This window comes from Alligator sinensis, unplaced genomic scaffold (genome assembly GCF_000455745.1).
Source record: "Alligator sinensis unplaced genomic scaffold, ASM45574v1 scaffold237_1, whole genome shotgun sequence".
In the NCBI taxonomy this organism is placed as follows: Eukaryota; Metazoa; Chordata; order Crocodylia; family Alligatoridae; genus Alligator; species Alligator sinensis.
This window is the reverse complement of record NW_005841849.1, coordinates 3,602,149-3,614,512: the sequence shown is the minus strand read 5'-3', so window position 1 is coordinate 3,614,512 and position 12,364 is coordinate 3,602,149. Positions and strand designations below refer to the sequence as shown.

The following is a 12,364-nucleotide window of genomic DNA, read 5'->3' as shown; positions in this document are numbered from 1 at the left end:
CTGTTTGCTCCATTTCTGTTAGACTGAATGAAAGCCCCATACTGGTACCATCTATATGATGGAAACTTAACCTCACTAGAGTAAACACTGGACACAGTGAAGTCCAGAGGATATAACATAGGACTGGTCTAGGAGAGTCCTAAACTGTTTTCCTGCTCTGCTGTTGATCTGTCAGTAGGATGAGAGGCATGCCCCTTAAGTTTTCTCTCTCTCTTGGGACTATCTGTGAAAAGGGGAACAATGACACTTGTCTACCTTTCTGAACCACCTCAGAATGAAAATCAATTCATCAGTGTCATGTATTAATATCATGCTATATTTCTGAAGTGCTGAAAAGAGGTTAGATATGATGGGAGAAATCTGATCACTGTAACTATGTATTTATTCTGAGTCTGACCAGATATTTTTTACTTCAATAAATATTGGAGGGAGGAACAAAAAAAGATCTTTAAAAAATTTTTGAAGATGGAGTGACAGACCATCTATGAGGTCTGTCCTCTATGAGGATAAACCTTCCTCAGAGCAGCCAGTAGCCTGGTGGGGTTAATGGACATGCCTTGCCTGCAGGAGACCACAGTTCAGGTTTGTGCTCCAAATCAGACGGAGCAGGGATTTGAACCTTGGTCTTCCATAGCATGAATGAGTACTCTAGCATGTCTTTTCTCCTGCCTTCCCCTCCTACCCCAACCAACCCTCGATCTGTGATAATTTCCTGGAAATTTGTTTTTGTCCACATAGATTCATTTTCATATCATGTTTTTGTTTGGATGAGAAGGCATGGTCCATCTGCAAGCAGTTTCATCAAAACAATTTTCAACAAATGCTAATTAATTCTCCCTGTTCTGTGACCTTTAGCATGCACTAGATTCCCTGCCTTTTACTCCTCCATATATTCCCTTGGTGACTATCAAAGTTCAAGTTACAAAGACTTCCACTAAATACAGTTGTCCCTTTATTCCATTTTCTTAAATGATTTTTTATGGTTGAAATTTTGCAGGAGCAGGCTTTTCCTGAGCACAGATATTACTGTGAATGTTTGAAGAAAACTTCAGTAGATGTCTTTTAGTCATGAACATGTTGGGAAGGCATCATCTTCCCTTGGTTAAAGATGCTTGCCTGCTGCAGTGTTTTATCACACAGCTAATGGGAAAAGTAGTTAAACTTGGACACTTGAACCAGGTAAACCACACTCAGCAAGGGTGTGGGTAATTCACACACTCAGCAAGAGTAATTATGACTGAAAAAATAGATTGGGAAGTAAGAAGACTGTGAGCAATTGAGAACTGTGTACTGAACATGTCATAGGATCAGTTACCAAGTCCAAGAGCTTACATGCATAGAGATGGTTTGTGCATTTTTCCACTTTTTGGATATATGTTTTTAATATCTAGTTAGTTAAAAGCTTAAGTGTTCATATTCTCTGCAGAACTGACTTTGAGTAGTTTACATGCAAAGTTAAACCACCTTAAAACATTAAAGCACCCTATAAACATAGGCCAGTTTGGCATCCTTTTTGCTCTGAAAGATCGCCCTGTAGAAAGGGTGTCATGGGGGTCTGTGTTGGTCTTCAAGGGCTTATAGAGCAAGAATGTTCTGATGTCACAAAGGCAGTATGGTACCTAAAGCACATGGTCTATTTTCCCTGTCTCCTCTATAATTACTATTAAAAAACATGCTATGGGACAGTAGATGTATCCATTACATCAGCACCATTCATTGTCTCCATATGGGGTGGAACAGATGCAGCTGAGAGCAAAGTATGTCAGTGCAGTTGGCATTCAGCAATTTTATGGATGGAGCACAAGCCAGAATAGAGCTGGCTCCTCACTTCGTTGTTCCTGAGGGGCTATCAGGATTAACAAGCAAAATAAAATCTTATTTGTACTGGTCAGAGGACTCTGAATATCCTGAGGGACCAGAGGAGCTCTCAGTAGTAAAGGAGATGCCATTTTCAGTAGTCCATCTTCCTGCTGCATGTGTTGTTTTCATACTAGCTCCACTCTGCTGACCAGCATGGACCTGTCTTTATTCTGCTCACTTTGGACTGCCGAGTGTCACGCAGCACTAATCTGGGGAGAATGCTAAGAGAATGAAAAGGCTGTGATGCTGACTGCTCCCTGCCCTCTTCATCCCCCTCATCTCCTTCCCTTGAACACCTACACAGAGCCAAGCACAATGTGCTCCTGAACAGTTATGTGCAAGGTCTGAACATTCGTGTGTGCACACACTAGCTGATTGCAATGCTTTTGTTAGAGATAATTGGTTGACAGTGACTGACTTGTTCTATTCCCAGCTCATCAGTGATGGCAGTGTGGTGTATGCAGAAGCCCTTTGGGATCATGTCACAATGGATGACCAAGAGCTGGGATTCAAGGCTGGCGATGTCATTGAAGTAATGGATGCTACGAACAAAGAGTGGTGGTGGGGAAGGATCCTTGACAGCGAAGGCTGGTTTCCAGCCAGCTTTGTACGGGTAAGGCCCTGATCATTGTTAGTTAACCCCAGTCCATTAATAACTTCTGTTTCCAGGCTTCCTGATAAGCTGTGTGTCTCTATACTGGGGGTGATTTAGCTCAACAGGTGCAGGTTAGCAGTACCATGCACAGTGTTGCTTTTTCTTCAGCAGCACCACGTTGAATTGAAGCCTCCAATGAGCATCTCCAGCTCACATACTCTGGTACAAAAATTGCAGTGGGCCAGATTCTTAGCTGGTGTAAATCAGCATAGCACAGCTGCACCAGCTGAGGATCTGTCTCTACAGGTCTCATTTGTTAAATGCAACTGGACAAACTGTGATGTCCAGAAGCAGAGACTACAGTGTGAATAATGCAAGAGTTCTAAATGTCCCTTATTGGTGGTTTTCAAGAACATAATAGGGAGAGCCCAGGCAGGTTCAGTCTCCAAGGAATGCATTTTCTGTGTCTTTTCAAGCAAGAGAGAACTTTTGCTTCATTGTGTGGGCCATAAGTCCCAGTGTGGATTCCTGACTTACATTAACTGCTGCTCCTGCATGTTCTCTTCATCATGAATCACCTGCAAGTTGATTCTCAGAGCTCCCAGATTCTCAGCCCTTTTATCCTAAAGGTCACTTTAGGTCACAAATGACCAAAGACAGGTGAAACATGGAGGAGACCATTCCTGGGGCAATAGTCCCAGTAGAAGTCTGATGGGTTGCAGTGTAAGAGTCCTAGAAACTTTTGCTCTGGGAACAGATCCTTTGTCCCCTCTCAGCATTCTTAAGGTCCCTGGCAAGACACCTGTTCCAAATGGTGAACACTGACTTTTGTAAGTTAGAACATCTGGATCCAGGCCAGGATTGGAGGTTCAGTGGGGTAGAATGGTTTCTGAAGGGCCAGAGCATAGGGTTTTTTGTTGTTTACATTGTGGCCATATCCAAACCAAGGAGCTTCAGGTTGTTGTCTGTAAGCTGGACCCATGTGCCTCTTGGTTGGTAAAACCTCATGGGTACTGAAGGGAATTGTCAGTGCTAGGCTTCAGGAGGTGATGTGCCAGGTTCTCCTACTGGAGTATCTCTTCTGTCCTTGCTTAGGCAACCATATTTTAGCAGTTTGATAATTACAACCTGACCTCAAGTCTGTTTTTGAGAAGAGCAAAAGGGGTTGGAGGTATCAAATAACTCCAGCAACTCCCGAGTCCTCTATTTCCTTGGTTCTGCTCAGTCCAGTTTTAGAATTGGGTTTCACCTGGAGATTTTGGTCTTCTGTTAGCAGTGAAAGAAAATCTGGATTTCATATCTGATCTGTTTGCCCTACTGTTGACTAGAGTAAGCAAACTTAGTTATAACCAAGTAAATGTAGATCAAACGTGCATGTGGATATGTGGTAGGTGTGTAACATATGTGTAAATAATCCTACCTGGAAGCATGTTTACCACATAAAATACTAAACAAATTGCTGGGATCAATGCAATGTTGTAGCTTGTTTCTTGTATTTTCTTTTTTCTCTCCTGAACTTTCTGTTTGTTGCTACATCTCTAATTTTCTACAGGGACATCAGCATAGGGTAGTCCTAGCACTGCTACAGTAGCACTGTATAAAATAAAGTTTGCAAGTGAATTGCTTGAATCTAGTTTTAGTACAATTGATGACACTGTTCTATAGAATGTGGCCCAGGCAAATGGCTGAAATTTTGGAGAGTATTAATTCATGCTGTGCTGCCACCTAATGGTCATTCTGAGAAAGGCACTGCCACAAATTGAATATCTTGTGAACGTGATTACTATGAGCTTTCTCTTCATACTGTATTTCTTGCCCACTGGCATCTATACTCAGTTTGCAGTGCATTCAGTTTACATTGTTACATTACCGATAGTTACATTATAAATAGCAGGTATCCTATAACTAACTGCTAAACCAAGTTTATCAGTGCATAAATTCTCTCTTGATATACATCTCCAAACCAAACTCAGCTGGTAAATCATTTACTGAGGTGCTTTACCTTGTGTTACACATATTTCTTCTGAAAGGCCTATGCTTTGGACATATGATCCTTCTGTCCAAGGGGGTGTCCTACCTAAGCCCATCCATGTAACATCTCAGTTACAGGAGCAGTTTGCTGGGTGACATGAAGGGATTGCCCTTATGCCCTTCAGTGTTTACAACTCTTCCAACGATTATGAAGGAAATTACTAGAAATGTTAAGTAACTCTAGATTTCTCATAACTCTTCTTCCCTTCCCCCTCTGTTTATATAATATGTATGCGCATGCATGCATTTGTGCATGTGTGTGTGCCTGTATTTAGGTTCCCTTTCCTACCCAAGCCAGTCTTTGCCAGTCTCTGCTCTAAACTACAGCAGTTGGGGGCAGTTCAGGGCTGGTCCACTAGGGCCCAAGGTGCCAGAGACATCACAGAATTAATTCTGAAGGGCACTGGTTGACCAGTGCATGAGCCTTGCTCAGGCACCAGGAGAGTAGCCTCTGCTATCTCCCATCATGTCCTTCTTGATGGTAGAAGCACCTTAAACAGGGATCCAGACAAGATGATACAACAAAGTCTGGTATATGAGGGACTGTTATCCAATGTGAACCCTTGTGTTTGACACAGCTCCGAGTAAACCAAGATGAACCTATGGAAGACTATCCTCTAAAAGTAGAGGACGGCAAAGAGGAAGACGTCAGCAGCACTGCCCGCCGCTATGGTGTTGGGCAGACAAGCAAGGATCAGATGAGGACCAATGTGATTAATGAGATCATAAGCACAGAGAAAGACTACATCAAACACCTTAAGGACATCTGTGAGGTAACTAGGCTGAGAAAGGAGAGAACAAAGGGCAGATAAGTTGGGTCCAATTCAAACTCATGAAGGGAGCTAAGGATTTAGAATAGTTTTGTCAGCTATTCTAAATATTACGCTTCCTCTCTAGAAGATAAAGTCCTTTGGTTAATAGGATGGTGTTTCTTTCATATGCCTGTCTGGTATCATTTTTTGCCTACCTGTCTTTAATCATTGTGCATGCTCAGGAAATGGAGAAATTTTTATTACAGGAAATATCAAGGCACTTTTATTTGAATAAATAGGTGAGTTCTAATTAAATATAATTAACTGTGAAAGAGACCAAAATTTGAGGACTAGGGTATTCTTTATTAATAAATTATCTGAGATGATGCGGTTGAAAACAGCAGCCTTTGGACAAACCAAACACCCATAGAACTAAACTCAGAGGCATGTCTTGCCAATTAGAGCTTTTATTTCTGAACATGCTGAAGTCTAATATCACCTTTCAGAAAAGACGTGCCATCTAGATAGAAGGCCTTTGCATGGGCATAGCAGTTTCATCTTCAAACACGTCACAAACTACATAAAATACCAATGAAGTGCAGCCTTCTGCTGGATTGAGAGAGGAAGCCCAGTGGGTCTAACAAGGGGGAAGAGAGGATGGTATTATACAGAGAAAATGGATCAAAATCCCTCCTCTCACTATAGAGTGCCCCAATGTCCTCAGTACTGTCGGTGGCACCCCTTACTCAAGTGACTCCAGATACAATATTCAGGATTGGATACTCAGCGAGTGCAAACTATCATTGCTTCATCACGGGCGCTGTGCAAAATTAGCCCAGGTGAGACCTGGCTCTCTATGTTTAAATTGAACACCTGGTATTCTACAGAAAGCTAGATATTTATAGTAGAAGAGTCTAATGGGCCAGTTGAACCCTCTAGTGTGGCTTAGGGGTAGACATCCAAGACAAGCTCTGACTGTGGTGTGCTTTCCATTCTTACGGGGGGTGACACTTCAGGAACTAATAATAAAGGACAGTAGCATTCATACTGGCATTTCCATTGACGTCAATGAGCCCTAGAGCAAGCACCCCACATGCTTTTCTAATTTGACCTCCTTTCAGGGGTACATTAAGCAGTGCCGCAAAAGAGCTGACATGTTTACAGAGGAACAACTGAAGACAATCTTTGGTAACATCGAGGACATTTACAGATGTCAGAAAAAGTTTGTAAAAGCCCTGGAGAAGAAATTCAACAAAGAGTACCCACACTTGAGTGAGCTTGGCTCCTGCTTCCTGGAACATGTAAGTTGAAGTATCTAAGAGGAAAGCAGTCAGTGTAGGTACTGGGGACAGACTGGCCAGGAGGGGGAGAATGATTGTATTTCACTAATGGAATTGAAGCTTTGGGTTCATTTGTTTGTTTTTTAATTAAATATCCAGCCTTGTGATTGCAAATAAGTTTCCCTGTGCACCTCAGTAAGGAGCAGACATATGGATTTAACAGATTTTAACTGGTTCTTTGATCACTTCATCAGGTGTCTGGGTAGGGGATAGAGTGACCCACAGAACATGAAAGCATCTTTGTCACCCTCTGAAAAGCAGCATGTACAGTTTTTAATGGACCCCAACCAGGCAGGCAAACATAGGTCTCCTCTCCCTCCATGGGGAAGAGGAAGCAGAATGGCAGGTGAGGGCACAGCTCGTTGTTGAAACCATGGGGCCACTAAGGGAAAATGCATGTCTGCACATCTGGAAGTACTGGCTACGGGGTGGGTGTGGTGTGAGGAGTGTCGGGGGGGTGGGGGGGGGGGGGGGGGGGAGGTGGTTGCCTCTCAGGACTGTTTGGGCAAGCCTCTTTAGGAGCAGCATGGCTACTGCAGAAAGTGATCTGCAGAAGAGGCCTGCACTGAGGTAAAAGATGACTGAAATCTGCACTTTGTAGGATTTTTCCATATGCAGCATTTTCAGCCATAGGCTCCACATGAGCAGCATTAACACTAAGGGCTGCTGTTTCCTTTCTGTCTTAGCAAACAGAGTTTCAGATATACTCTGAGTACTGCAACAATCATCCCAATGCCTGCCTGGAGCTGTCCCGCCTTGCTAAAGTGAACAAATACGTCTATTTCTTTGAGGCCTGCCGCCTTCTTCAGAAGATGATTGACATCTCTCTGGATGGGTTTCTTCTTACACCAGTGCAGAAAATCTGCAAGTACCCACTGCAGCTGGCCGAACTGCTCAAATACACCAACGCCCAGCACAGGTAGGTCATCACAGCCAAGGTAGCTCAGAGAGACACAAGTAACAGGATACTCTGCACTATTTTCTCTGAATTAAGGGTATTCCCAAACAGCTGCACTGTGGAGTCACTATTCTTATATGTGTAAGCTCTGATGTGAAATTTTTTTCCTTACTAGATTAACAAACGTTCCCCCAGATACTGGTGGTCAACCCTGATAAACTTGTAGGTGGCCATCAGATCACCCCTGAGCCTGCGCTTTTTCAGGCTAAAGAGCTCCAGGGCTCTCAGCCTGTCATCGTAGAGTCTGCTTCCCTGACCTCTGATCATGCGCGTGGCTCTTCTCTGGACTCTCTCAAGCTTCTCCACATCCTTTTTGAATTGTGGAGCCCAAAACTGGACACAGTACTCCAGCTGCAGCCTCACTAAGGCCGAGTACAGGGGGAGAATGACGTCCCGGGATTTGCTTGAGAAGCATCTATGGATGCAAGCCAGCGTTTTGGTCGCTTTACTAGCTGCCGCATCGCATTGCAGGCTCATGTTCATCTTGTGGTCAATGATGACCCCCAAGTCTCTCTGTTCCATAGTGCTAGCCAACATAGCACTGCCGAACCTATAAGGATGCTGCGGGTTTTTCTTCCCAAGGTGGAGAACCTTGCATTTATCGGCGTTGAACACCATCAGATTCTCGTCCGCCCACTTGCTGAGCCTGTCCAGGTCAGCCTGGATAACCTGCCTGTCTTCTGGTGTGGATGCTTTGCCCCAAAGTTTGGTGTCATCGGCGAACTTGGCCAGTCCGCTTCTGACTCCAGTGTCCACATCAGGGTTCCTTAAAGAAACATATTCCTGTATAAAGCAACTAAAATAACTGGTTGCACAAATAACCATGAAAATCTGGATCTGAGGCAAGTGAATGCATGTACATTAATCCATGCCTGGTGCTGCATGCCAGGGCAAAATTGGCTACTGGGATTTCTTGGTAGCAAAAAAACAAACAAACAAACAAACAAAAACCTGAAAAAAGTGTCACAAACCACACCAAAGTGGCATGCACTGGGACAAATGCAAAGACAAGGTGCCTCAAGATGGGGAAGCAGGGAGCCCTGGGCTGCCTGCTGCCCCGTCTGCATGCCTCAGTGCCAGGGCTCCACTGTAGAGGGGAACACATGGGAACACATGGTGTGTACATGGACAGGTCACAGTCTGACCTACATCCAGCTAGATGATGAAAGGGAGCCAATCATTTCTGAACCCTCCTGGCCCTTTCCTGATATTGGTTAATTCTTTGACATTTGATAGCAAGAGAATTTGCCTTTAACAATGCTTTTGTGATGGGCAAAATGGTGCATGCAAATCTCAAAAGGAAACAGACTGTAACAGCAACAAATACTTGCATCAGGTTTTAAAATGCTCGGTATTCCCAGTAGGGCCTGGGGTTCCAAGAACTCATCTCCTTTGAATCTCTGCTCATGTCCGCAGAGCTGCACAGCTGATGGTTTCAGTATGCTTCCAAAATAGGGGGAAAAAATGACACATTAACCCCAACTTCCTGGCTTTGAGCCCTATGCCTTATTCACTATCCTGTTGTCTCTTGGAACAGAGCCAGCATTTTTTGGCATCTGCTCTATTCACTCTGCCTGTCCTCATGGGCTTTCTTTCCCCCTAGGGATTTTAAAGATGTTGAAGCTGCCTTAAATGCTATGAAGAACGTTGCTCGGCTCATCAACGAAAGAAAGAGGCGGCTGGAGAACATAGACAAAATTGCCCAGTGGCAGAGTTCCATAGAGGACTGGGAGGTAAAGGGCACCTTGAAGGGACTGACACTATGTAGAGTGGTTCTTTCCTTTACACTACAAACTGTCACCACCACATATGGTGCCGTTCGTTTCCCATGCAGTCACCATGGGGCAAATGCTTTTTGCCCACATAGATGCTTAAGCAGAACTTGGTGGGGATTTACGTGATAAAGAGGGATCCAAATGGGCTGTGCTAAATGGCTACAAAACTTGTGTCTCTAGATTCACTGGATGCCTCCTGGTTGGGCTGAAAAGATCCTTGGGCACCTGTGCTGGGATTTGGGTTACTGAACATGCTCCAAAGGGGTCTGATCAGGGGCCAGAGCCTCATTCACCTCTGAGATGCTACACCTTGGGCATTGCAGTATCTAGACGCTAGACCCCTCCTGATTGAAGGGACAACCTAAATCAGCAGGGTTAGTGTCCCTCCCCACACACACACGTTTTCTATACAGCCAGTGGGAAGGTATAGATGCCTCCCAGTCTGGACCACCTTTGGGCACTTAGGTCTCCCCAGTCACTGTCTATATTCAAGGCAGCTCAATTTACCAATCTGATCATCCTACTGGGGCAAGGCACTTAGGTGCTGCAGGATCTAAAACTTAAGTAGAGACACCTCCACAGTCAGCTAGTGTGTGACTGGCAGACCTAAACTGGCCAGACATCCCTCTACTGCAGGGGTGGGCAAAATGGTGGATCCCGCCAGCAGTGGACTGCATTTCCTATCAGCCCCTGCCTACAGGGCTGCTGCTGGTTTCCATGGAGAGCCTCCAGCAGCAGCCATGCTGTGATAGTGCAGGGCTGGGCTTTCCATGGAGCCTGGCCCCAGAAGCAGTGGCAAGGTAGGGAGCTGCTCTAGGGCTGGGCTGGGCTGGGCTCTTGCATGGTCCAGAGCCAGGGTAGAGCCGTGATCTGCAGCCTGCATGCTCCAGGCAGGGGCATGCAGGCAGCAGATCGCAGCTCTGCCCTGGCTCCAGACCATGCTGTCGCCGCTGCAAGATCCCAGCCCAGCACCAGAGCAGCTCCCCGTCCTGCCATCACTGCTGGGGCCCAACTCTGTGGAAACCCCAGCCCCCTGCTATCACAGCACAGCTGCTGCTGGGGTCTCCATGGAAACTGGCCCCAGCCACATGGGCAGGTGCTGCTGGGAAATGGAGTTCACTGCCAGCTGGATCCGGCCCATGGGTTGGACTTTGCCTACTGCTGTGTTACTGCCTCTGGTATGTTGTCCTAGATTTTGTCTTCCTGACTTCCTTGTTCCTTGCAGTTTGAAATTGGCGCACGCTGTTGAAAGGGCAGGAACCCTGTGTCTTATCTGAACAGTTTGTAATGATTCTCAAGGAAGGCAGATTTGCTATCCACAGCTTTTAGACTGTAGCTTTGTGGGACTCATTTTCCAAGAGATAAGGATGGAAGCTGAATGTCCCCTGTGTGCTCAGATAGACTAATCAAACACACATTTTTAATGAACAAAACAGATTGTTTTTTCTAGAGTTGAGCAAGTTATTATTCAGTAAATTGTCCTGATAATATTGGGCCAGATGTTCAGCTGATATTAACTGAGGTGGCTGCTTTGTGGGCAGAGAACCAGGATCATATTAACTGCTGGGAGCAGATCCTGATGCTGAATCTAGTACAGAATCTTCTCTTTTTCCACCCCTGCCCAGCCAAATGCACCTTCCTTGTACACAAGAAAAACCAAAATCCCTCCCTCTGTTATAGAGGGATGACTCTCCGGTGCTGTGGAGTAGTAAGAGTCCCTCACCTTTTCTACTCCAGGCCTTTTCACAGAGAAGGGATGTATCTGGTTACCCATAGTCCCCAGCAGCTTAAGCCCTTACCACGTAAACAGCTAAACCCAGCACTGATGTCGAGCCACCTCATGTTTCTTCTTCTCTGGTTTTGGGGTGAACTGACATACTCTCTGTGCTGCAGGGGGAAGATGTCCTGGTCAGAAGCTCAGAACTCATCTATTCTGGAGAATTAACCAAGATTTCCCAGCCTCAAGCCAAGAGCCAACAGCGAATGTTCTTCCTCTTTGATCATCAGCTTGTCTGCTGTAAAAAAGTGAGCTGAGCAGCAAGCCCCTGCTGACCAGCTCAGCAAGGGGCAAATCATGTGTCTCAGTTTAATTTTGCTTCCTACCATTCCCTGTCGATGGCATTTCTTTAGCATCACAATTCAGGCTGCTAGGATGGGTGGGTGTGTGCATGTGTCTAAGACATGGGAGAGGCCTGGATGCAGACACTGCAATTTTCTCCTGAGATCTTGGTGTACCTGTGCACTTGATGGTGGGCAGTAGGTTGAATACTGTGTTCAGGATAAATCTGCAGTGCCCAAGCAAGCTGTGTACTGTTTCATGAAAAATTAATGAGTGGGGTTTACTGGTTTAAAAACCAAATGCACCAGCATCACCACCCTCTTTTTTTATCCCACATACAGATATCATCAGCAGGATTTTGTGAGCAGTTTAATAAAACGATATTCAGGGGACAAATGAGGCTTTGACTGGGTATATAACCTTCATGGCACTGAAGTAGGCTTCACTATTTTCATATACAAAACAGAAATAACTCCTGTGTTATCACAAGCCCATTAGGTAACCTATTCAAATAGTGGGAAAGCTCACAATGCCTCAAGCGATCATCTGTTTGGCTTCCTTTTAGGGGGCTAGAGCCCAAACCCAGTAAAGTCAATGTGGGCATGTCTGCATGAGACACTTAATGAGCGGTAGACTAATTCTACTGCACATTAGCATATCACAGCAAAAGCCACACTAATATGCAGTAGAATTAGTCTACTGCACATTAAACGTCATGAAAAGACCACGCACCTTTGCTACTGTGCAGTAGGGCCAGCCAGTGGCAATGCGTAGGGAGTGCACGGGGGTGTACGTGCACCCCCTGATGGCCACGCTCACCGCTTAAGCAACGGGCAGGGGGGGCAGGCAGGAGCGCTGGTGCCCCTCCTGCGAGTGCCAGCCAGGGAGCAGGGCTGCCAGGTGATGCAGCTGCACTCCCAGGTGGTGCACGAGTGCGGAGCAGGGCCGCCGGCAGAAGTGGCTGGCGCCCCCTACCGGAGGCCCGGGGGCACCT

At 45.6% G+C, this 12,364-nt stretch overlaps 1 protein-coding gene across 4 annotated transcripts in view; it reads left to right on the top strand.

Annotated features, from left to right (window-relative positions):
• The window catches only part of ARHGEF4 (Rho guanine nucleotide exchange factor 4), a 385,996-nt gene that overhangs the window by 364,223 nt on the left and 9,409 nt on the right, over positions 1-12,364 (top strand). For all 4 annotated transcript variants that reach the window (XM_014522338.2, XM_025209647.1, XM_025209659.1 and 1 more), the window contains 6 exons: positions 2,294-2,473; positions 5,065-5,259; positions 6,360-6,539; positions 7,265-7,497; positions 9,140-9,269; positions 11,205-11,336. In XM_014522338.2, the coding sequence (XP_014377824.2) occupies positions 2,294-2,473; positions 5,065-5,259; positions 6,360-6,539; positions 7,265-7,497; positions 9,140-9,269; positions 11,205-11,336 (1,050 nt within the window). The remainder of the gene's footprint in view (positions 1-2,293; positions 2,474-5,064; positions 5,260-6,359; positions 6,540-7,264; positions 7,498-9,139; positions 9,270-11,204; positions 11,337-12,364) is intronic.